The 27,689-nt window shown below is 32.7% G+C and overlaps 1 protein-coding gene across 1 annotated transcript; it reads left to right on the top strand.

Moving 5' to 3' along the window:
• The first annotated feature begins 947 nt into the window (after positions 1-947).
• LOC105323720 (thymidylate kinase) lies at positions 948-25,936 on the top strand. The gene is made up of 5 exons (XM_011422796.4): positions 948-1,297; positions 1,408-1,516; positions 14,612-14,702; positions 15,699-15,887; positions 25,164-25,936. The coding sequence occupies exons 1-5, from the start codon at positions 1,138-1,140 to the stop codon at positions 25,284-25,286; spliced, it is 672 nt and encodes a 223-aa protein (XP_011421098.3). The 5' UTR covers positions 948-1,137; the 3' UTR covers positions 25,287-25,936.
• Positions 25,937-27,689: the final 1,753 nt, after the last annotated feature.

Below are 27,689 nucleotides of genomic sequence, written 5' to 3'. Positions count from 1 at the left end.
CAGTTTGTACTTATATATAATTATAATGATAAATTTCACCAGTACTTAGATTTTTGTATAAAATAAGCAAGGTAAATTATTAATACACAGACACGTAGCATCCGGGGGGGGGGGGGGGGTCATTCTGTGTTACTCGAGACAAAGTCACTTAGAAAAGTAATCCCGAGCAAAAACTGCTGCGTTTGCCATTTAAAAACAACTCTGGGAAATGATACTATTGTGGGATAAGATTAGTATTGCAATATAAATGTAGTACATTTTTCGGGAAGAACATGTGCATAAAGCAATAAATAAATAATTATATGTCAAAATTGCAGGAGAAAGATTTATAAAATAGAAAAAAAGAGGACCAAGTGTTGTATTTGAAAGTCTCAAAGGTCAATAATAACATTGAAATTACTAATACTTAATTAAAGCAGAATACAGATAACAAACATGGTAAATCTATTGATCAACTGTTTAATTAAAATCATTTATGAAAATTAAGTTGAACTTAAATCATGTCCAAGTCCGTTAAATATTCAAACGATACACAGATATGAAAAACCTTACGGGATCTATATTATTCAAAAGATATTATGTATAAAATTTATATATTTTCTATATTTATTATGCATTAAAATCTGTATCAAAGTAGTATTTAAAACTACATGTAATTGACATGTCCAAATCGTTTAAATATTTAACCATTACATAATCATATAAAGTAATTACTTTTATCTATTTCATGTATATATTAAATTCATATATTCCTGAAAATTTAAGCAGTAAAATAGTATTTAAAACTTTTTAAAATTATGTTTATGGTTTTTATAGGGTACGTTTTCTGCAAGAGAAACGTGGTACGTTCTCTCTTGGAGAAAACGTACCCTATAACTTGGGTACGTTTTCTCCTGGATACGTTTCCTCTTGGGCACGTCCTAAATTAAGTCGGGATCGAAATTCCTAAATTTGAAAGTAAATTTTAAAAATTGCTAGAAGTGCACGGTACCCGAAGTGCACCCATAGACTCTAGAGTAGACAAATTCTGCATTCTAGTCTGTTGTTCTGTAGTCAACTGAAAATTAAGTGCTTACTATAACTTGACGTTTGTAGTGATTACATGGGTTGAGTAAAATTGCTTATTGTAAAAGATTTATGATACTTCGCTCTAGCTCCTTTTCTCGCCGAATGATGGATCGAGGGGCACTAATTGTTTTTGAAGGCTGCGACCACAGTGGCAAGACGACGCAATGCAAACGACTGGTGGAGTTGTTGGAGCAAAAACGGATACCCGTCCAGCAATTCAGATTTCCAGGCATGCTTTTATTGTGTTAATTTATATATTCGTTCATGTTTTTTGGTTCATAGTTATTTAATTTATTTGAAAATTTAAGCAAAATGTTAAGAGAAAAAAATTACTTGTAGAGAGAACAACGGCAATTGGTCAAATGATTAATAGCTACCTCAGCAACAAACATGATATCGAAGATCACGCAGTTCATCTGCTGTTTTCAGCTAACAGATGGGAACTAGTGTAGGTATAGCTATAGACTGTTCCAGGTAGTGTTTCAGAATCGGAAGAGCCACTGTAACAGCCACAAGCGTGAACTTTGATTCTCGCTTGTGACGTTGCATTTTACAGGGTTCAACATTTGTGACGTCATAATAAAACTAGTCATTCTAACCTTTGAGTACCCTGTGTGTGTTACGGTCTTATAACTTCAGTGTCTTTTCACACACTTTACTCGCAAAAAATATTTAGAATGTAAATATACTTCAATTAATATGTTTTATGGTGCTACCATTGTGGCGAGCACAGCAAGAATTACACATACCTTGCGTCATTGTCAACTTAGTGTTATATTTAGGTATCAATGTCTTACGAACATCAAACAATTTTTCAGAGGTAGAGAGAGAGGGAGAGAGAGATAACGAGTGAGTGTCTGGTCCCTGTTTGTAGGTGTGTAAATTTCCACCTTCAAATTTAATGGTTTAATTATATGCAATATCTGCATAAATTTTTTAATTGTTAAGTTTTTCTTTTTATTCTTTTTTATTTAGTTCAAAAGGTCCTCTTGTTTATATTCCCTCTACTCATATTCTAACCTGCTTACTGTACATGCATGTACAATTGCGTATGGCTCTTGCTAGGATATATTTATATAATCTCTATATAAAAAAATAAAATAAAAACAAATCATGTGTCAATGAGGCAGGTTTCGCAGTCTATACTGAAATAGCTAATACATGCATTACAGATGTTTGATCCACCGCTAAATTAATCGCGGGAAATGTAGCGCAAGAGCACTGTGATGTCATCCATACCTTTTTTTGTCTTTGTTTATGTATCTCGACTCAATACAAAGGTATGTACATGTAACAAATCTCTTGGGTCTCGCCAAAGCTTGTGCGGTGCTCTAAACGTGTCTTCAAACCTCAATACACTGTAAATTAAGAGTTAAATGTCGGCCATTTTTGGCATAGCACCACGGGTGAAAACAATAGAGAGCATAATGTGACGTAGACAAAAAATGTTGTTTGATGAATCTGTAGGTTTAGCTTGTTCTTTTTCCTGCGCACACTTGTTCTTAGAGCTCACTTCGCTTGCTATTATTATTTAATCAAAGACAAGAAGTTATATTTCAGCTTGATAGATTTTGTTTCTAGATAAATAACACAATTAGTCAATACAAGTTTTTTTTCTAATTAAGACATTCAGCTTTTGCAGGTAAACACAGCTACTGTTATATAACGGAGTGTTATTACTTTTATACAGTAAAACTTGTCTAATCCGGCACAGGATGGTTCTGAAAAAAAAAACATCCCTTTTGAAGAACATTGTTGCAAATTAATTTAGGTATTTAATGCAGTAGGTCTTGGTCGTCTATTCTTGCAAAATGTTTAATTCTTTTGAAATATGTTAAGCCTCCTTGATCGTGGTTACGGTGCGATTTTCATTTTTTTTATTTGGAAAACAATAATTGCATAACAGAATATGTACGATGAAAATACTTTTCAATAAAATAATTGTAATTGATAAATTTTCAAACACCCGATTAACCTGAGAAGTCTGATACCAGACAAGTGCATGAATCACCAGAAATTGTTAATCAAACATTGACCACGCGACAAGTCAAAAGGTGGCTGATTACATGATGATGAGCAAGGAACATAGGATAAATATTCAATTAAGTGGGAATATAATAAAGAATTGGAGCATTATGACAGATCAAAATGTGATTCTGTAAGTGTAACCATACAACGCGCAATACAAACAATATTGGCAGTCTTACTCCCGCGGTATCCAGAATCATGGCCTGAAAAAAAGGGTGAAGTACAATATACAACCCCCACTTTAGATGTAATTCTGGCAGAAAAAATGCATATTTATTGATAATTAGACTTAACGGTATAAACTGAAATGAGTTGCTAGTTTGGATTATATTCACAGTTGTTCAAATTAAAAGCAACAACAGGAAAATTGATCGATAATTGAGCAGTAACTATCCCGCATAAGGCCATTCGATAAGTGGCCAGATTATGGGAGATAACTCTCAATAATTATAAATAGTTGGGTCTTTTTATCGCGGTCGGTTTAAAGAATAGACGATCCGGATTGTACAACATTTTTAGCTCACCGAGACGAAGTCAGGGGGAGCTTATGCTAAACCCTCGGCGTCGGTGTCGGCGTCGGCGTCCGGACCTTGTTAAAGTTTTTGTTGCAGGTCCTGTATCTAAGCTATTACTTGTCCTATCTTCACCAAACTTGCATGGAAGATGCATCTGGACCTACTTATGGACTTGAAAGACTTGGATGCTGAATCTGAGTCCTAAATTTCAGATGCTGGAGGAGGTTAAGGTTGTTGGACCAGGTTAAAGTTTTTGTTGCAGGTGCCCTTTGATAGCAATATCTAAGTTACTGCAGTTCCGTACTTCACCAAACTTGCATGGATGGTGTGTCTTATGATACTAATGCACCGACAGGCTTGAGTGCTGTATCTGAGCTATAGGTTTCGGATGCTGGAGGAGGTTTAGGTTTTTAGAGCAGGTTAAAGTTTTTGTTGCAGGTGCCCTTTGATAGCAATATCTAAGTTACTGCTGGTCCGTACTTCACCAAACTTGCATGGATGGTGTGTCTTATAATACTGATGCACCAGGCAGGCTTGGGTGCTGAATCTGAGCTATAGGTTACAGATGCTGAAGGAGGTTAAGGTTTTTAGAGCTGGTTAAAGTTTTTGTTGCAGGTGCCCTTTGATGATTATATCTTAGTTACTACTTGTTCTAACTTCACCAGACTTCCATGGATGGTGTGTCTTATGATACTGATGCACCAGACAGGCTTCAATGTTGAATCTGAGCCATAGGTTTCTGATGCTGGAGGAGGTTAAGGTTTTTGGAGCTGGTAAAAGTTTTTGAAACCGGTGCCCTCTGATGATTATATCTTAGTTATTACTTGTCCTAACTTCACCAGACTTCCATGGATGGTGCGTCTTATGATACTGCTGCACCTGACAGGCTTGAATGCTGAGTCTGAGCCATAGGTTTCAGATGCTGGATATGGTTAAGTTTTTTGGAACAGGTCACATGTTTAATAGATAATAGTACTATTTCAAACTTGCATAGTTGATTAAAATGTAATATGAATGAATCACAGAGGAAGCTTTAGATGCAGAGCTTGATCTCCATTATCAAGGATGCTAAAAAATAAATCTTAGTTATGACAGGTCCTAACTTCACCAAACTTGAATGGATGGTGTGTCTTATGATACAGATGCACCTGACAGGCATGGTTGTTGAATCTGAGCCATAGGTTGCGGAAGCTGGAGCAGGTTAAATTGCTAGTACCCTCTGATGAAGATATCTTAGTTATTACTGGTCTGAACTTCACCAAACTTGCATGGAGATGTGTCTTATGTATACTGATGCACCAGACAGGCTTGAATGCTGAATCTGAGCCATAGGTTTCGGATGCTGGATGAGGTTTAGTTTTTTTGGAAAAGGTCACATGTTTTATAGATGATAGCTTGCATAGGTGATTTAACTATATTATAAATGAAACGCAGAGGTTGCTTCAGATGCAGAGCCTGATCTCCATTATCAAGGATGCTAAAGAAATCTCCTACCTCACTCAAACCTACTCGATAGATAGATGTGTTTGTTGATAAATGATATAACATGATTCCTATGATATAGTATTGTATGGTATGAAACAATATTGTTTAATATGATACAATATAATATCATATGTAATATTATAAAAAGATATATGATACGATATGATATTATATAATTTTTTTTGATATTTCATGTTATGATATTGTATCATGATATTGTAATGTATAGTATTGTATATTATGATACAATATTGTATAATATTATATTGAATTATTAATTTATTATTTTATCACATGATACTTTTTCATAAGATATTGCAAAATATAATATTGTATCCTATGATACAATATTGTATATTCTATAATATTGTATCATACGGTATTGTATAATATGATATTCGTTTCTGTAATATAGAATAATATCACATGAAATTGTATAATATGATACTGTCATATTTTATAATATCGTATCATAAGATATTGTATAATATGATATTGGTTTATAATCTGATATATTATCACATCACATGAAATTGTATTGTATGATATTGTAAAATATATTATTGTATCATATGATACAATATGTATAATATGATATTGTATTATGTAATATTTTACTTTATCACATTAAGCCATTTGTTTTATTATCTCAAAGAAATTTTCTAGAAAAAAAAGTGCATATTACTGGCTAATTGCTGCACATGTTAAGCTGTTCAGCGCAAGACTGGCCATATACAATGACTTTGTAATGAAGTATATAATAAGTACGTGTAGATATATAAACAACACAAAACAGGTGTTATGATAATCAATTATCACATTAAATCTCAGCAGACTTCAAATGACACAGTCAATTATTTGTCATTATCTCATTATCAGCTTTCGAAGTTTGTCTTCTTTCGATACGGGGTCACATGTCAGATTCAAAAGTCATGTGACAAAACAGACAAAATGGCCGTTGAAAACAGGCATGTCGAAGCCACAGGACCTAAAAACAGTGGCCACTGGCCGCGTTAGACAGGTGGCCGCTTAAATCAGTTAAAATATAGTGTAAAACTAAACGGGCGGGATTAAAACTGGCCGCTCATGGGGAGTGGCTGCTGATTAAAGGTGGCCGTAACAGCAGGTGCAACTGTAATATTGTATCATTTGATATGATACAATGTTGTATCAAATTATATTGTATCATATGATACAATATCATATTATGTATCAAAAATGATACAGTATCATACAATATCATACTATATTATACAATATATAATCATATGTTTCAATGTTATGATGTATTATGTAATATGATATTGTAATATAATACTATATTGTTTTATATATTATGATATTGTATTATGTGATCAAATACAATAACGTATAACACAATACAATGTCATATCATATGTTACAATATCATATCTCATCATTGTTTATTATGGTATTTTATTGTGATTTATATGATATATGTTGTAAATATGATAGGATGCAATATTTAATTTTATATTATTGTACCGATTAACATATGAACATATGATAATCATACAATTTTTAAACAGATGATATACGATATTGTGTCACACCAGAATCCATGAATATCCAAGATCATAAAGACAATTAGTATGATTTTCATTTAATATGATAAAGGTGGTCTCATAAAGGTGAAGTCTCATAAGGGTGATGTCTCGTCTCGGTGAGCTTTGTAATCTGTGATTACCTATGTTTTAACCATAGAATGATAAGAAAATGTTGAGGGACTGAATAATGTTGCTGGATTGGACAACATGCCCGAGTGCACAACTTTCAGATTCAACAAGTTTTTCTGTAACAATCAAAGCAGTAGTAAGATATGAACATTCAGTTCAGTTATCAATTATGTAACAGAAAAATGTACCAGGTATTTACCACTATTCATTTTTTCAGATTTTCATTAGTACATATCCATATTCATTTTCAAAAACACTATTGTGTCCACCTGAGACGGTCTCATTCTAGATCTTAGATTTTGAATCATCGGAAATGCTGATCAAAAAAAAGACTTTAATTTAAAAATTATTACTGGCAATCTTCATTGACCGGGCAAAAACAACAGAGCATGTCTAGCGTGCAGGTGCAAGTCATGGCGCAAAACTGTAACTTTTTCTGTTTACCTTTATTTGCATACGATTTTCTGCAGAGTTTGCAGAATAAATGACGACCGCCATATCTAAGTTTTGTTTACTTGGTGGACCTTCTTTTTTCTTAGTGAAGCCAAAATATTTCCAAACAACCAACCAGGTAGTCCGAAATATCTGAAGTTTGCCTGGCTTTGAAACAATTTTAATATTTCACTTGCCTGGCAGGTAAAATTTCTCGTTAAAAAAGCCAGGAAAACGTCAGATATTTCAGACTACCAACAGGTTTGCCCTTGGATAAGGGTAAACCTGAGACTCTGTTGTTGCATCCTGCTCAGAATTAAAAAATGCATAGAACCAGCACAAAATGGATTTGTTTTACTGCAAGATCAAATTTTTTTCAAACATTCACCGACTATTAATGTCAGCTTTCAGCTATTGAATATCGGTATCGGTAGCAGTCTAACGACGATTTTTCGTTCGTCAGCGACAGGTAAACCAGTTCTGCTAGGAAGGGTGCGATTGTCAGATTACGGGATAGTGCTGTTCTTTATAATTTGTTCCCAAAGACAAAAATGTTTAAAAATTTTATTCTTTAATTTATGTATTTCTGTCTATTGCAAAAGAAATATCCACTTAAAACCACTGTTTAATTGTATTGCAAACCATATTTTTGATAAATTTATTATGTAAATATATTTAAGGCATCATAACTTTTCAGCCCCTCCCCTCTAGATCCGTGCATGCACCATGACCAAATATTTCATTCAGTTAACTTTTGTTGTTTAATAACTTGCTTCTTATCATTGTGCAAGAAATTAATTTTAAACTGTATCTTTTTAGAAATTCCTACATGTCCTATCTTAACAATATAAAAAACACTTTTCAGTTTAAAAAAAAAAATTTAACCGTATCTTTGTTTGATAAATCTGGCGTTGTATTATAACTCAGAGCTCTTTAATATCCCTTACCATTACTTTTATTCCTCACTTGAGCTGAAAGCTCAGTTATTATTTCTGAACACTCTTAGTAAATGTTGAAGTTTACATTTTCAACTTCTTCTCCAGAACCACTGGGCCAATTTCAACCAAACTTGGCACAAAGCATTATTGGGTGAAGGGGATTCAAGTTTGTTATATTTGAAAAAAATAAAAGGCCATACCCTGTTTCAAGGGAAGATACCATATAGCCAGTTTTTTTTTGGCGGGACACAAATTTGGTGAGCTGCAATGATATATCCCTTTCTGATTTTTTGCTCACCTGAGGTGAAAGCTCAAGTGAGCTATTCTGATCACATTTTGTCCATCGTCCGTCTGTCTGTCTGTTACAGGTCCAGTACAATCTCCAGATTTAGCTATATAGCTTGAATAAGCTAAATAGCTTTATTAAGCTATTCAGAGTAGCTTCATTTAGCTATTTTGTCATACATTTGTCTTAAATTTGTAATTTTATCAGTAGGTATAAAAAATCGCACTTTAGTCCAGTGATAGTTATTAACTTTGAACTGTTCTGTGAACAATGCATGTAAAGATTATTCATCAATTTGCGTCTCCTTAAGAGACTTTGCACTAAAAGTTTTGGGGATACTGATTCATGACCACACAGTTACTTCTTGAATGAAATATAAAGGAGGTCAGTTATGGTAAACAAGATAATTGATTGGTAATAATTTATCACAATGAGAAGAAATCATACTTATCCACGCCTCATTGCACACAAAGTGGTAAACAGTTACCCAAACAATGGAAATATATTTTTTGCTTATAAGTGATTAAAAGCTGCAGTGTTAAAACTATCTTTAATTGTGGTCAAGTTTGTAATGGTCAGTTGTGCAAATATGAGTAGCAAGTTAATTGCGATTTTTTGTCCATTTCTTACAATAAATATTTTCTTCAAAAACTGCACATAAATAGCTTTCTCAAGCTATTTTGAATAGTTTTATAAAGCTATAAAGCTTTTTCAAGCTATATAGCTAAATCAAGAGATTGTACTGGACCTGTGTAAACTTTTTACATTTTGAACTTCTTCTCTAAAACCACTTGGCGAATTTTAACCAAATTTGGCACAAAGCATCCTCATGGGAAGGCGAATATAAATTGCAGTAATGAAAGACTGATCTTTATTCAAGTGGAGAAAACCTTGAAACTGTAGAAAAAGGGGTTGAATTTTTAAAAATCTTCTTAAGAACTACTGAGTCAAATTCAGCATAATTTAGCATAAAAAATTCATATGGAAAGAAAAATATTAATTGCAAAAATTATGGGCTTATTCTGTTTCAAATGTGAGTTATTACTAAAATAATAATGAAGGAAATGCATGTTTTAATCAGATTTTAACTTTGGGTTCAACGGGATGGTGTAAAAGTAGGTTCTTTGTTTAAAGCAGCCATGTAGGACGTATGATAAACAGGCGATCTAACAAATGTTCTGCAACAGTTCGCGTGCAAAGGGAAACATGCAAGATACATTGGTGCCAATTTTGTGGAGTAAATTGAGGTTAAATATTTCAATGCATTGACTATTTTTAACATTTGACAGTATCGTTTATTTTATATTATTTATGCTCTGTAACCTGAGGAACTATCGCCTATATTTTGTAATTTTTACGTATCAAATCAAACATAGACTTCGGTAAATCAGACAGTTGACTGTTTACGTGAGCAAAATAAGCAAACTCTGCATGGTGTATTAACAAAGTACTAAAATACAATTCATTCTAATGGTAATTTGTATGTATGAAATGTTGCATAATGGATTAATGCAATATTTTTTGTTGAGATGTTCAGCATTTTCTCGAGTTTATTCAGTTTAAACACAGTTTAATATCGCTGAAGGAAATATGTACAAGGTATATATATACATATATATGATTCGTTTTAAAAAATAAATAGTGCTCTTTGTTATACAATCTAATGAAAATTAGATGTTAGATCCGCTTGCTTACTCGCTACAAAAGTTTGTGTAGCGAGTAAGCGAGCATATCTAACCTCTAATTTTAATTAGATTGTTTGTTTTAGTGCATGTCTCTTCTGTTTACAATTTCTATTTACTAACCATTTTTGAGAGTTAAAGGGATTTGGACATGATTTAAGATCAAAAATTGTATTTTTATTTTTAATGTATAAAATGGTTAACTGGTGCATTTTAAATAAAATGAATATTGAATGTTAAAGTCAAGTTACAAGTGAGATACAGAGGTAAGAATTGGTTGTTATGTAAACAAAGCTCGAGTCTTATAGTTGTTTACAAAAAATGTAATGTAGAGAATTACCATTTCTTAGACAAAATGGCATGTAAAAAACAATTTAAACTAATTCAATATCTTCATAAATACTATTATCAACAAAAGAAAGATACATTTGATTGAAACTTACACCAATACAACACATGTATAAAAAATGACAATATTGAGCTTTAATTGTTTTCAAAACAAAGAAGTATGAACTCTTGCTTATATTTGATATTTGACTTTCAAATTTTGACATAGCAATATAAACTTCTATATTTATCAGTATAAACATTGAAAATGGAAAAATAAAATTTGAAAATTTCAAATCGTGTCAAAGTCCCTTGAAGCTTCAAATTATAAGCAAGATACAGAGCTGTGCATTTACACAGATATGAGGCCATTCTTTGTTTACATTTTAAATGCTGAATAGTAAATACCGATTGCAAAATCTAGCAAATTGTGAGCTCTGTATTTTGCTTATAATTCTACGAATGACACTCAAATTTTGGTTGATCATTAGAAATGTCTCGCTGAATGTTAAATACTTGTACAAAAAATTTAAAAGATGATATGCTGCAACTACTTTCTGTAACTTACTTTTCCTATTTATATGATGAATAGTATGAATTCCACATTTATTTTGATAGTTTTTCAGACACGAGTAAATAAAAATGACACTGTTAAAACAGTTTCCATAGTTCTGACACATTTTGTTATGGGGATAAAGTCATTATCACTATTCCTAAGAAAATATTACAGCATAAAATCATCCTGGTCTGTAGCCATTTGTTGTTATTGAATAAAGATGAAAATTATGGGTGGGTCTTAGTAAAATACAGTGATATGCCTGTCAATACATTGACTATAATAACTCTTTTATATGTCACATGACAACATTTTTTATTCTAGTGTATTCATCAATCAAGTGAGCAAGGTTAAAAAGTCACGGGAGTTTACGCAAGGTAAACAACAGTCGTTTATGATGGGGAAGACCAATTAAATTTTTTGAATGTTTTTAATTTGAGGAATTGAGCGCATTGAGGCAAAATTTTCTTCACATCTAAAGGAATTTTTAAAATTAAATCTTCTTCTCATTTAGTTCATTCCACCAACTGGTGTAATATCTAACAATAAATATTATAATAAGTAGAAGAACAAAAATATAGGGAATTGGAAGTTAACAGTGAACCCCTACCAAAAGTTTAGTTTATATCTTGGATAGAATTTTCTTATTTTTGGTAAAAATGGTATTCCATAAAGGTACAATGTCAAAGATTACTTGTATGCAAAAAAAGTGTAAAATTTGAATACTTTACAATATTTACTTTTTTGTTATTCTACCGAAGGGCCATATGGCACAATATCTTTTGAACGCCCATTTAAAGTCATTGTTGCTCAGGTGAGCGTTGTGATTCCATAGACCTCTTTTTATATTTGATGGTTACTGGAGAGGGCTACAATTCAATAGGATCTCCATGATGGTGCAAAATTAATTTTTTATTGTGGCTGACTTCGGTCTGAAAAGATCGTTTTTAAATCTGACTTCCTTTAGATAAAATGGTTTTTTAATTCAGGTTGAACAAACTAACTGTACCGGTACATAAATCAAAACCAGATGAAACACATCAGCATGTTTTCCAGTTGTCTTTTTCTGCAGCCATGACAGTTCTTGTACGATTTTATGAGATTTACACTTGGAGTTTTGGTGGGCTTGATAACGTGACTGTCGGTGTAAATAAGCAATCTGACCTTATTTATCACTAAAACATTATTAAGGGCAATAGTGTATAATGGAAAATTCATATTCATCACGTTAATTATGTTTAAAATAGGGGAATTCCTATTTTCAGTTCTAGATCTGCTCCTGAATTTTCATTGGCTGTCCCAAAATAAAACTGTTCAAGGTCAGTAAATGTGGCGGACAAATTCAACTTGTTTTGTTGAAATACACGAGAAATTGATATTATGGACTATAACTATACTTGATATTTTTGGATTAATTTATGTCATACACAACTACAATGTTTGAGGTAAGAAATGCAAATGTTATTGTCATTTATATACAATTTGAGCCAAGATCATTGAGGGAGTGATTCACTATTACAGAGATCCTATGGAGTTGTAAATCCTCCCCCCCCCCCCCCCCCCCCCAGTTAAAAAAATAGGAAGAGGGCTATATTATTGCAGCTAATGTTTCATAAAATCCAGAAGTTTCTACATTATTGGGAAATAAATTATATCATTATTAATAAAAAAAAAATTAGCTATTTTTAGAGGTTGTTTTAAACTTATAAGTCAAGTAAATTGATGAAGTGACCCAATAGGGCATTAATGTAAATGAAATTCAAAATTTTTCATATGATTGTAGTGTTTTAACAATTTTAAAATTGTTTGTAATATTAAATTCTCCTTTACATATTTTTACATAGTATGCTAATTATGATAATGTTTTGGGAGTTTATCCAAGTTTAACTAAGCTCATCAAAGAGTTTCATAGTCCTAGGAGTTTTATATGGAGTTGCATTGTACCATAGGAGAAAATGAGGAAAATTTGAAATAACTAATTGCATCTGCCAAGACTCTGATTAGAAACATGTTCTAGTTTTTATCTACAGAAGGGCATTGCTTAGCTATTTTCATTTACTGCAAAGGGTCACTTAGTTGTTTTTTTTTCTTCTTTAAAACAATTAAATAAAAGAATATCACCAGATACAGAAACTGGTAAATGTATTATATATGTATTTAGAGTAAAGTTCTGACTATTATTTTGGGTCCAATTTTTACATAGGAAATATAGAAACTCAGATGTTATGATACATCACATATGTATCACTTATATGCAAGCATCTTGACATATTGTTGATTTTCTATTGCTTAATTAGACTGTATCCCCACTATAGCTATTCTTTTTATGGCCCTATCAGGGGCTCAAAATTTGATGTAGGTTTTTAAATGAATAAGATCTTTTTTTTTCTTGAAAACTGCAATACTCAGTATGTGATATGACCATGAAATCATCCTGTTACAAAAGGGACTTTGTGTTTAACATGAGAATATATGGAGAAAAATTTGAGTCTTTTTGTACAGAACCTATTCTTCTACATTGTGCAGATAATTTGTATATGACACTATAAATATCATTTATGGCAATTGTCTTTCAGGTAAGCGATGTGGCCTTAACGCTCCTTGTTTTAGATATACTTCAAGTTATAGCATATTTTAACAAAAATGCACAGCTACCAATCAATGTTGTTTTTATCTTTATTCAGATGAAAACTTATTCATATAAGATAGTTTTAAGCTTAGTTTCTATCAGGGTAAGTTTTGGTAACGATTGTAATTGTTAACATTGTGACATGTTTAATCAAACCTTGAAAAAATATTGACAAATGGCAAATGCTTTAGTCTTCAAAATTTTGGGGTTGTATTATCTCTCTCTATATTTTTTTCTTTCCTGACTTTGATAGCCAAAAAAAGAACAACCATTATCATTAGCCTATATAGTGACATATGGAAACCATTGTGACATCTATACTATGGCTGTTAAAATAATAATGCAATTAAAAAATTAATGGCAATGTGTTATACCGGTATATATTAAACTGGATTTTAAACCCATAAATTATTTACTGCAAAATGTATAATTTACTCTTTAATTTCAAGAAAATACATAGCATCCTTGGAATGATTATATATTGTCCTCTGCAATATTTTGTCACTTTGGGGCCAATATAATCAATGTTGCCCTTAACCCCAGTCAATATATATTGGGAATGGCAATTGATTACAGGTTTGCTAATTGGTTAATCGCGCAATTTGTTTGGAATGTATCAATTGGACATGCCTTTTCTTTTTTTCTTTTGAACTACAATATTTGTTAATAAGAACATGACATAACATTTTCCTTGTATTATGTCATTAAATAGTATGAATTAAAGTATGATTTTGATAAAAAATAAAAGGGTCTCATATATTAAGTCATTATAAATGTTTTTATGAGCTCTGTTATTTTTGAATATATGTGAGACTGGTGAGGGTGTGAAGTTTTAGAAGCTGAAGATAAAAGTTTAATACAACTACCTCCCACAATTACTGTTGACAATATTGGCCTGAGAATTAAGTAGTTTTGGGTCATCTTAAGGTATTTTAACCGCCTCATTGTATATTATTGTTTTTGTTCAGTCCTAAGATGAAAGTACTTCTTGAGGCTGGAACCACCCTCATCGTGGATAGATATGCCTACTCTGGGGTTTCCTTCACTGCTGCAAAAGAGGCAAGAAAAATAATCTCTCGTTCTGTCAATTTCTTATACATGTACAATTAAATGTCCTTTTAATTTATTCATACTGCTTCCTTAATACACTTTTCATTGAGATGAATTTTCCTAAAAGTAATTCACAGATACTTGGAACTTGGAACTTGGAAACTGACTTCACATTTTGAAACTTTATAAGTGGTTGGCATGTAAATGATAATGATTGAAAATGAATTTGATTTCATTTACATTTTTAGCTCACCTGAGCTAAATGCTCAAGTTGGCATTTCTGATCACCTTTTAGCCTATGAATGTTTGTCAGTCCATCTGTCTATCTATGAATTATGTACTTTTTTTACTTTTTATCTTTTTAAGCTTACCTGATCAAAATGTGTCCGTTGTCTGTCGACATTGGTGTTGGCGTTGTTGTTGTCGTTGTTGTTAACTTTTCATATTTTCATCTTCTTCTCAAGAACCACTGGGCAGATTTCAACCAAACTTGGCACAAAGCATCACTAGGTGAAGGGGATTCAAGTTTGTTCAAATTAAGGACCACACCCTCTTTAATTTTAAATTCATCAAGATTAAAGCATGTCCAAAGTGTGTTAAAAGTAGACAAACTCCTTCCTGTGATTTATTTTGTCTACCCCTTTTAGAATCAGTGTTGTTTTGGGTTTTTTCAAACCATTAAAGCATTTCTAACAAAGTGTGTAGCAATTCAAGGTAACTTTTGCATTTCTTGCAATCCACTTACTGAGAGCATGTGGAGTAGTAGAGTGTATTAGGATCTGTTACTTACTAATTTTTAAATTGTGTCTGGAAATGTAATTGATCAACAAATCATTTTGTTGTCTTTGGTTTTCGAGGAGGTGAAAAATTTAGAAATTTTCTCTGTTCTTACATTATATCACAGTACATTTATCTGATATGGCATTTGGCACATCAATAGATTAAGAACAAGAGTAAGGTTTTTTAAGGCATGATCATATTGTAACTTTTGTTTTGTTTATTCAGGGCTTTTCAATAGACTGGTGTAAGCAGCCAGACTGTGGACTTCCTCGCCCTGATCTAGTTCTCTACCTGAACCTGAGACCAGATGCTGCAGCAAAGCGTGGAAATTTCGGCAATGAGCGGTACGAACAGACAGATTTCCAGGCCAAGGTCATGAAAAACTTTCATCTTCTTAAGGAGTCCTACTGGAAGGTAGTGTTTTTAATCTTATTATTTGCATGAGTGTTTGAGATGGCCCCAGACAATAAGATTTCATAATATTTGGATGATACATTAGAAATGATGTAATTTAATTGTAGATAAAAAGAGTAAAAAATTTCTAATTTTACAGTAGTTTTAAATGCAAAAAAAAAAACCATGTTGGCCTCCTTAAATCCTCAATGTATATCATATGTCTTCATTTTCAATTATATCCAAGGTAACAAGTTGCACGGAGTATTATGTTTTTGACCTGTTGATCAGTCTGTCCATCAGTCCTGTAGTTTTTTTTTGGTTAGTGTGTCTCCTCTAAAACAACTCAACAGAATTTATAAAACTTTGTAGCTTTATAGGAGCATAATGTGTAGATTTGCATATTTACAGCAAATTCCTGTTCCCTTATTTATTTAGGAAATTATCCCCTTCAAACTTAGAATTTTGGCCATTTAAAAAAATACAGGTAACTCTTGATGGCTTGAACTTGGATCTCATGAAGTTTTTGATCCCTTGAAGTGAGAGTCTGATCCCATTTTTTTTCTCCTATACATGTATAAGTAAATTACGCAATTTTTCGATCGCTAGATCTCTGGAAACTCTTGATCCATTTAAGTCAAACTGCAGTCTAGTTATTCATGATCTTTTGTTTTTAGCTCACCTGAGCTGAAAGCTCAAGTGAGCTTTTCTGATCACATTTTGTCTGTCGTCCGTCTGTCCATAAACTTTTCACATTTTCAACATCTTCTCAAGAACTACTGGGCCAATTTCAACCAAACTTGGCACAAATTATCCTTAGGCAAAGGGGATTCAAAGTTTTGAAAATTAAGGGTCACACCGTTTTTCAAGGGGAGATAATTAGAAATTAATAAAAAAACAAGAGGCCCATGGGCCACATCGCTCACCTGAGGAACAAGCGGTATGATAAAATCAGCTCAATGGAGTCATAATACAAACTATCTGGACAATGTACAATAATTCATGTAAATCCTGTATAAATAAAATCCATTTTCCCCTGGATATTCTTATGTTTATAATCATTAGTCCCTTTTCTAACAGGATGATTTTATAGTCATATCATATGTTGAGTATTGCAGATCTAAAAAAGATCCCTAACAATAGTTTATATATGGGATATAAACGTACATGAAACTCTGAACCTTCTCGTGAGGCCAAAGAATTGTCCTGGGGCCAAAGTCTTAACAATTATAAAGAATCATCTGGCTGATTAGTTTCTGAGAAGATTTTTAAAGATTTACCCTATATATTCCCCACCCTACCCCTTGGGATCATTATTTTCACAACTTTGAATCTACACTACCTGAGGATGCTTTCACACAAGTTTCAGCTTTCCTGGCTGATTAGTTTCTGAGAAGAAGATTTTTAAAGAATAACTCTGTTTATTCCTATGTAAAACATCGACCTCCCATTGTGGCCCAAACCTACCTCCAGGGGTCATGATTTTCACATCTTTGAATCTACACTACCTGAGTATGCTTCCACACAAGTTTTAGCTTTCCTGGCTGATTAGTTTCTGAGAAGAAGATTTTTAAAGATTTACTGTATATAATCATATGTTAAACTTCGACCCCCCATTGAGGCCCCACCCTACCCCCAGGGGTCATGATTTTCACAACTTTGAATCTACACTACCTGAGGATGCTTCCACACAAGTTCCAGCTTTGCCGGCGAATTAGTTTCTGAGAAGAAGATTTTTAAAGATTTACTGTATATATTCCTATGTTAAACTTCGATCCCCCATTGTGGCCCCACCCTACCCCCGGGGGTCATGATTTTCACAACTTTAAAATTTACACTACCTGAGGATGCATCCACACAAGTGTCAGCTTTCCTGTCTGATTAGTTTCTGAGAAGAAGATTTTTAAAGATTTACTGTATATATTCCTATGTAAAACGTCGATCCCCTATTGTGGCCCCACCCTACCCTCGGGGGTCATGATTTTCACAAATTTGAATCTTCACTACCTAAGGATGCATCCACACAAGTGTCAGCTTTCCTGGCCGATTAGTTTCTGAGAAGAAGATTTTTAAAGAATAACTTTTTATATTCCTTTGTTAAACTTCGACCCTCCATTGTGGCCCCACCCTACCCCCAGGGGTCATGATTTTCACAACTTTGAATCTACATTACCTGAGGATGCTTCCACACAAGTTTCAGCTTTCCTGGCCGATTAGTTTCTGAGAAGAAGATTTCTAAAGAGTTACTCTATATATTCATGTTAAACTTCGACCCCCCATTGTGGCCCCATCCTCAGGTGAGCTAAAAAGGTTAAGTTTACAATTCAATAAGTGGGTTTCTGGAAGAACAGATTTTGAAAATTTTCGTAATAAATATTGACAATTTTTTTATACTTTTTTAATCTTTAGCTTTTAAGATCTGTGTACAAACATAGAATTGTGAGCAAATCTCTGTATCTTGCTTATAATTCGAAGCTTAACACTCAAATATGGTTAGTAAATAGAAATTGTAAACAACATGCACTACATGTATAACAAATAAAGAACACAATTTATTTTTTCGAAATGAATCATATATATATATATACATGGATATACCTACATATTTCCGTAAGCGATATCAAACTCTATTTAAACTGAATAAACTAGAGAAAATGCCGTGCATCTCAACAAAACCTATTGCATTAATCTACCATTACGCAAAAGATAATGCCGAATTACCGATAGAATGAATTGTATTTCAGTACCCCTACATCAGATTTTGCTTAATTTGCGCAGGTAAACAGTTAACGTAACTGTTTGATTTACCGAAGTCTCTGATTGATTTGATACGTAAAAATCACGAAATACAGACGATAGTTTCCAGGTTACAAAGCATAAATAATGAAAACGAAACGAAAATCAGAATAAGCTAACACCAACGTCAGGTGTGAAAACTGTCAACGCATTGAAATATTTAGCCTCAATTTACTTCACAAAATCGGCACCAATATATTTTTAATGTTTCAAAACTTCCCTTCATACGCGAACTGTTGCACAACAAGCAAATTCATCATAGTCAGATCGACCCTTTTTCGTTTAATGTCAAGGCTGCTTTAAACAAAGAACCTCGTTTTAGAAGTATGGAATACGAGTCTTGGTAAAATGGGTATGCAAACCCGGGCCGTGGCAAAATAAATGCCAGGGCAGATCAGCAATCGTCAATTCCAAATACGCATTATTTTGCAGCAATATCTACAGCGAATACAAATATACTAGTCCATCAAATATCCTGAAATTTTAATGAGATTGGCAGATTAATAACTGCCAATCTTTTGTTTGGCCAGGCCAAGTCTTGCCTACCCATTTTACCGGATGCCGAGCCCGATTGAAACACGCCTTTCCTTTATTATTATTTTCGTAATAACTTCGATTGGAAACAAAATTACCCCTTAATTTTTGCAATTTATATTTTCCTTCCCATAAGGATAATTTATGCTAAACTACGTTGAATTTGCCTCGGTAGTTCTTGAGAAGAAGATTTTTAAAAATGCACCCCCCTTTTTCTACAGTTTCCAGGTTTTCTCCGCTTTGAATACAGATCGGACTTTAATTTTTGCAATTTATATTCGCCCTCCCATAAGGATGCTTTGTGCCAAATTTGGTTGAAATTGGATAAGCAGTTTTGGAGAAGAAGTTCAAAATGTAAAAAGTTTACAGACGGACAGACGGACGACGGACAAAATGTGATCAGAATAGCTCACTTGAGCTTTCAGCTCAGGTGAGCTAAAAATTTAGAAATTTTCAAAAATCTTTTTAAGAACCAGAAAAGCTGGAACTTGTGTGGAAGCATCCTCAGGTAGTGTAGATTCAAAGTTGTGAAAATCATGACATCCGGGGGAAGGGTGGGGCCACAATGGGGGGTAGAGGTTTAACAAAGGAATATATAGAGTAAATCTTTAAAAATCTTCTTCTCAGAAACTAATCAGCCAGGAAAACTGAAACTTGTTTGGAAGCATCCTCAGGTAGTGCAGATTCAAAGTTGTGAAAATATTGACACCCCGAAGAGTACGGTTGGGCCACAATTGGGGGTCGAGATTTAACGGGAATATATGGAGTAAATCTTTAAAAGTCTTCTTCTCAGAAACGAATCAGCCAGATGATTCTTTATAATTGTTTTTGATGACTTTGACCCGAGGACAATTCTTCGGCCTCACAAAAACGTTCAGAGTTTGATGTAGGTTTATATCCCATATATAAACAATTGTTAAGGATCTTTTTGAGAACTGCAATACTCAACATGTGATATGACTTTAAAATCATCCTGTTAGAAAACGGACTAATGATTATAAGCATAAGAATATCCAGGGGGGAAATGATTTTATTTATACAGGATCTACATGTATTATTGTACATTGTCCAGATAGTTTGTATTATGACCCCATTAAGCTGATTTTATCATACCTACTGTTCCTCAGGTGAGCGATGTGGCCCATTAGCCTCTTGTTTACTCTCAATACTTCAGGTGTATATATGCAAGCGTTACCTAATTAACACCTATACATGTACTTGGTCATTTAAATCGCTCCAGGCATTAGACACAAGTTCTTACAGCTGATGAATGAACCGTACAGTGGGTGATACTCGGTTATCTATTTTACAACAATTCATCTCAGTCCAGTAGTGCTGAGCAATCTGGTCATAACTTGATGCATAAAATAAATAATTATCATGACTGTATGAAATAATAATTTGTTAATACATGTCTTTAGTTTTTGAAACATTCAGATCGGTATTAAAAAAACGTTGTTTAAAGGTCATATGAAACGATTTTTTACATTATGATTTTCTTTCATTAATATAAAGCTTGGTATAAACAAATGTTAAAATACTTGAAGTAAGATTTTTTTGCCTTTGCATTACTGAGAAATAACCGTGAAAACTCAGCACCTGAAAAAATTCTTCCCCGCTTATCGTTCTTGATTTTGGGGATTTATGACGTCACACAGACCCACCGATGTAAACAATGCATCAAAACTAGTGTAATTTTACAGTAGTTTATCGGTTTGATTTAAGTAATTTTTGCATATATAAACGTGTCTTTCTTTTCAAATGAGATCATTTGATTTCGTAGTACAGATGACTGCGTTTTAATTGGTCGTTAATGAATAAATCTAATATCAGTTTCTCACCAGAGTAATGAAGATCCCGTACTGCAGTGAACATTTAACAAAAGAAATGCTCCAACATTAACAGCTGATTAATGAATTATCCTAATCCTTTTGAAATAGAAATATAATTTTTTTTCTTCGATACGTATTATGATTGAGCTACATTTAAACGGAATTAAAGCATTCATTTGATTTTTTTTGTCACAATAAAAAGTATAAGGCAGGCCAATGAAAATGTTTGAGGCATTGTGTACATAGTTTGCATTTTTAAAGAGCTGCTGTAAAATGCCGCAATATTATTCTTAAATGTTATTTTAAAATAATATAAATTTATGACTTATTGATATATACATGTAGCAATATCTTTAGAAAAAACTAAAGTGTACACGTGTATTAACGTTTTATTGAATTAGATCGCGGAAACATGGCATTTAAGGATTTAGAAATGTATCGATAAAATAAATCGGTTGTTTGATAAAAATTGTTGTGAACGAATGTGAAGATAATCAACAGATTTTTTAAGAACAAGCATCAATAATAATAAAAGAACGAAAGAACAAATTTCGGAAGAAAGTCAGAAAGTAAACACCACACATGTATACGTTGTAAAATCAAAACACCGCACATACAAGTACACGTTTCAAAATCAAAACATTTGAAGAAAATTCTTTTAGACTTAAAATAATGAAATGGTAAATTTGAAAGCGAAACAAACAACATAATCGTGAAGCGAATTAGGCACCACGAGGCCTGTAAGTTGTTTAGGAAAAATAAATCTTGATGAATTGCATGAACGTGCAAATGGGAAAAAACCATCAGTTATTTTTGAATTTGACAATTTCATTAAAAAAATTGTAATAAAACATATATACATGCATGTATTAAAATTATATTATACTTGCATGTAGATCTATGAAGAAAATCATTTATTCTCCGCGCAGTCTCTAAACTGAATAGGTACACGCTATCAAATATTTAAACGCACACGATTTTGTTTCTTGAGAGAAAAAAATACTGCCGTGGTTGATTATGGTATAATTATACAAGTAGTTATATAAATTCTGCAAAATGACATGGACATTATTGGGTCTTACTGACGTCATAAGCAAGGGAGGTAAGCCGCGTAAGTCAATGTTCCTTTTCCCGATTAAGTGATTTTTATGCTCACGATGCATAAAATATTAAAAAAACAATGTCAGTCTTATTTTAAAATAGGCACTTATGAACTCATTCCCGTATATAACTCAGTATGGTCAGGATATCGTTTCATATGACCTTTAAGCACATGCATTAGGTATAAATGGCTTTGTCTGAACATCAGGTTAGACTAAATTTAAAACCTGTCGGTCAACCTGGTAAATTCTGATCTCTTAAAAAGTCAAACTTTTGATCTTTTGAAGTTTTACCTCGGTCCCACGGAAAACAACATGACCAATTGTTACAAATTTTGGTTTGAAGCACGAATAAGAGGAAACTAAATTGTAAAATTTATGGCTCATAGGCATGGGCCAAATATGCAAAATGCCCAATTTTAAAAAAAATCTTCTTCTCTTCTCCCACACATGTGAGAAAAAAAAACCAAATTGCATGGTTATGATGCCCATGAAGCCCTCTTCCAAAATTGTGAAATTCATGGTCCCTAGGTGTATGGAAGGGAATTACCGCCAAAATTCTATGTATCTTGCTTTTATTCATATTATGCTTACTTCTTTATTCTTCAGTACATTTACACTTCCATGTGACTTTATTGTTTTCATATTCATGCTTATATAATTTCAATTTGATTCTCTTTGATTCTTTATTGTTTGCTTATTTCTATGTTGCAATATTCTCTTCTTATTCGTGTAAATTCTTTCTTCTATCTCTGTTACAAACGTGAATTCAAACACGCAAACCATAAAGCACTATGAATAAAGACGAATACAAGTTGCATTAATTTAATGCTGCATTATGACGCCAGGCGGCAGTGTGTGCGCTACAATTGCTGCTCCCAAAGATTTATTAAAACGAAACTAAGAAATGGCATATAGTCAACTTTTAACAAGCCATGATATACACAGACTCAAAAAGATACTGGTTTTTTTGTATACATATACAATGCCTCCGCGCGGTTCTAAAATAATCAATGGGGGGGGGGGGGGGGGGTTCTCAGAGATAATTTTGTATTGATTATTTCATTGGTTAATTAAATAAATGTGAATTTTCCATTGGGGGTGGATCTGATCTCATTCTAGATCCGCAATGCAATGTACCGTGTGTATATATATGCAGTATAACAAATTATTTGCAAATTATTTGCATGAACGGTTAATTTTTTGAAGAGGAACATGTCATACATTGTAAGTACTTGTCGGCAGGACTTTATTTTCATTTGAATTTAAAGAGGTGGGGTGGTGCACGGTTCTGTCAAGAGGTACCCGTGGAACATGTGAATGAAATAGAAATAAAATAAACCAAATTTAAAGATGTTTTTGAAAAACAATAAAAGGACGGGGGTACGAAATGCTTAGAAGTAGCTTTTCCTGTGCTCTAGTTCGTGTGAAAATTATCACTTGCATGAATCACTATGTATCTCTCGTTAGGCTACAGTATTGTGTATCCCTGATTAAATGCGATGAATTAATATCCGCGTGAAATTCCGGGTTAAAAACTTAAAACTACAGGTTTTAAAATCTCACTTATTTTTCTAAAAGTTTTGAACTTGTGATATGAAAAAAAAGTTTGGTGCATGCGATTTTATATTCTTGCGATTCGGGACAGAACGGGGGAATCGCAGAAGTAAATATACGTATACGCAGTAAAATTAACGAATCTAAAGTATCAGTGACTTAATTACACCATGAGTAAACGAAAACAAACCAGGCAAAGAGATTAAAATACGGTATGTGATATGACTGTTTATACGTTTTTGGTTTAAAATCTAAATCAAATCTGAATAAAAATATTTATGTAAAGTTCTAAATAGAATATTTTTTTCTTCCAAAATACAAAACATAAATATTGTATGCTTCTTATTTACACAAATTTTTGAATTGATAAAAATGTGTATGTATCATTCACAGCCATGCTTATTGTAGGTTTGTTTATTTTGATATAAATCATGAACATGTAATTGAGTGTCCATGTTTAGATTTGAAGGTGTTTAAGCTATGATACATGTAACTAGAGACATGAACCTCATACATGTGTACCTGTCGACCGACTTCCATATCAAGCTTGCGATGATGATAATTATGATACGGATGATATTTTTGAGAACTGTAAGATTATATCGTCTCATATATATAACACTGCTGCGCAGACTTAGAATTTTATGTTATTATAGGGGGGAGGGGGGTCCAGTCACCCCACCATCCTTGAAAATTCAAACTATTTTTAAATTCACATAGTAAACCTACTGAAAATAGAACTCGACCTACCCCCCCCCCCCACCCCCTCCCCGGCAAACAAAATTATAAAGTATCCCTTAGTACATAAACCTCCCCTCCATTTCTTGATCTGAACATATAAATATTGGAGCGAATGTCATGGTGCGAAACATCCCACATTTTTATTAAACTATATAGCTACGTTGTTTTTTTCGGGGAGCAGCAATTGTAGCGCGCACACTGCCGCCTGGCGTCATAATGCAGCATTAAATTCATGCAACTTGTATTCGTCTTTATTCATAGTGCCTTATGGTTTGCGTGTTTAAATTCACGTTTGTAACAGAGATAGAAGAAAGAATTTACACGAATAAGAAGAGAATGTTGCAACATAGCATTAAGCAAAGAATGAAGGATCAAAAAGAATCAAAGTGAAATTGGATAAGCATGAATATGAAAACAATAAAGTGACATGCAAGTGTAAATGTACTGAAGAATAAAGAAGTAAGCATAATGATAATAAAAGCAAAATACATAGAATTTTGGCGGTAATTCCCTTCCATATAGGTGAGGGGCTCAGGCTAGGCTCAGGGAAGGGCTTGTACAACCAATTAGTAAGAAAGGAATAAATCCTAAAAAATCTTCTTCTTTACAATATATCTCTATAAATTGAAATGATTAAGCAGTACATTTAGAGGACCAACATATGTTTCAATTAAAAATCTTTAAATAAACTCTGTATAGCAACTGTTCAGCTTACATTAAACCTTTTTGTCTGACAGGAGATAGATGCAGATAAGACAGAAGATGATCTAGCAGCAGAACTTGGTGAGATTGTGTTAAACTGTATCCCCACAGTAAGGGAGAGGCCAATCGAAAAACTTTGGTGTAAAGAGGAAGGATAACTATCATGAACTGCAACCAGATTATGAACTTCACCTAAGACCTGATATCAATGAAGCAAATCCAAAATGTGTTAAAATCTCTGTGTCAAAAAAGAGATCTTAAATATTTCAAAGTACAGCTCCTCAGAAAAATGTTGGTTTCCAAACTGAACAGATATCTTTCATAAAATGCAAATAAAAAAAAACCTTGTAGTTTATGTATAAGAATATGCAACACTCTGACATTAAGGTTGGTTTCCAAACTGAACAGATATCTTTCATTAAATGCAAATAAAAAAAAAACCCTTGTAGTTTATGTATAAGAATATGCAACACTCTGACATTAAGGATCGTGGTTTAAAAAAGAAAATTGTGTGTACTAGTTTTAAATTTACTATTCTTATTTACCAATAATATTGGTCCAATATATCCTCTGAAATGATTATTTGATACAGAAAGTTCCTCAGCCATTTTGGTACACTGTATCATTAATTTTTGCAAAATTTCTCTTAAAAAATTAGGCAAAATTAGACTAAGTTTAAGGGGATGTGCAGGCATCTTGTAGATTTGAAGATATGAATGTAAACATTTCTTGAACTGCCTTTTTTCTGCCCCAAACTGCCCCAAACTGTTGGCAAAAGATATAAAAGAAATAAATATGAGATTCTAAATGTTGTTTTTCATGCAAACTATGCATACCATTTTAATCACTTAAAATTAATTTGATACATAATACATGTATAATAAAAAGCCCAAGGCATTCACTTAATGATTACTCATCCACAACATTGTACATGTATAATTAAAATATAACAAACTCCGTATTGGAAAAAAAGATATAAAAATCAAACAAAAGGATTAGTTTCTTTTCCACAGTCAAAGAAAGTGGACGCACAAGTATGTAAGTTTTCAGGAATCGTCGACACGAATAATTTGGGAGTTAAATGTCTATAACCTCGAAATGTTATTAGCTTAAACAAGCCTTGATATAACTCAAATGTTTTTACTTAATTTTAAAGTAATTTTTAAGTAAAAGAACATGCATGCATATTTCTACTAACAAAAAAAAACTTTCTGAAAATTTAGGTTCACGAGGGTTCATGAAATAAATCGAAAAATAATTATGTTTCAAATGTTAATGCATATATTTTAATGCAGTTATATTCATTAAATTATATCATTACATTAGTATACTAGCAATAAGAACAGAAAATGTTGTGCATGTAGCAGAAATCAATTACGACAAATTCAAATATATACACATTTGTACTATAGGTATGATGTTATTGGTATCTCAACATACATTTTTAAAGTATATATGCCGTTTTGAACGGCATTTTTGCAATGTTGAAAAATGGGCCCAAATTTTGTCAGCATGACTAAATATATGAAAAAGAACTTTACAGAAAATTTTGGAATTTTTTGATAAACATTAACGAGGTACTAGCCATTTTTTGAAAATGAATAACGGCGATTTACCTATGCATATTCATAAACAATTAAAGCTTGAGGTGGATTTGCACAGTGCGCGGGAATAGAAAAGCAGCATGGTGAACGAGGTGATACGACAGGTTTGTTAACAACAATTGCTTGAATTCATATAAACAATTTTTTGTGCTGCGAACAGAAAATAATATCAGATATGGTTATCTGTATTTTATGTGGATGGTTGCGTAACGGTTTCAATAACAATCGATGAGAGCTCTTAGTTTTATAATACATTTCAATAAGAATTTGGCAATAAATATTTATTTGAAGTAAGACTAATTTTTATGTGCAGTATAGTATGGATAAAACATAGATAATCGATTACAAAGCTCACAGGGACGAGGCATCATCTGTATGATGTCACCTTTATCATAATCTTGGATATTCATGGATACTGTTTTGACACAAAGATAATTTGATAATGATATGTTCATATAATACAATATTGCAAGATACAATGTTTATCAATACAATAATATAAAATACAAGATTGCATCCTATGATACAGTGCTGCTATCCTGAAAGTTGACAAGGATAGGATAGGATGCAGGATACATGGTAGATATATAATAGTTATAATTCTATCCTATCCTGCATCCTGTAGCCAATCAGATTTGAGTTGGTTGAACAATGTATTTTCAATGTCAATTTAATACGTTTTACAAGTTAAACCATTTAAGGGGGCTGAGGGGTGGCTGCCATTTTAGACACTATTGATCTCCTTTAGAAGAAGAGCTCCATATAAAGATAATGGAAAATGATAAAATTTTATATCAAAATATATGACATTTTTCTTTATCAAGTAGTAGTTGATAGCTTCAGAAATTGCATATAAAATTTTCAAATAAATCTGATGGTTTTATATTATATTAAATTTGGACCCCCCAGCCTCCTTAAGAATAATTATTATATCAAGAACGCGGTGCATAACATTGA

The sequence above is a fragment of the Magallana gigas genome, chromosome 8 (genome assembly GCF_963853765.1).
Source record: "Magallana gigas chromosome 8, xbMagGiga1.1, whole genome shotgun sequence".
Classification (NCBI taxonomy): Eukaryota; Metazoa; Mollusca; class Bivalvia; order Ostreida; family Ostreidae; genus Magallana; species Magallana gigas.
Note: the sequence above shows the minus strand (reverse complement) of the source record. Positions and strands in the feature narration are given on the sequence as shown.

What these genes read in the sequence shown, in the direction of transcription:
- LOC105323720 (XM_011422796.4), top strand. Translation starts at nt 1,138, where the DNA reads ATGATACTTCGCTCTAGCTCCTTTTCTCGCCGAATGATGGATCGAGGG. An exon ending in GCTAACAGATGGGAACTAGT is followed by an intron (nt 1,517 to 14,611) that starts GTAGGTATAGCT and finishes GTTTTTGTTCAG; the next exon opens with TCCTAAGATGAAAGTACTTC. An exon ending in CCTTCACTGCTGCAAAAGAG is followed by an intron (nt 14,703 to 15,698) that starts GCAAGAAAAATA and finishes TTGTTTATTCAG; the next exon opens with GGCTTTTCAATAGACTGGTG.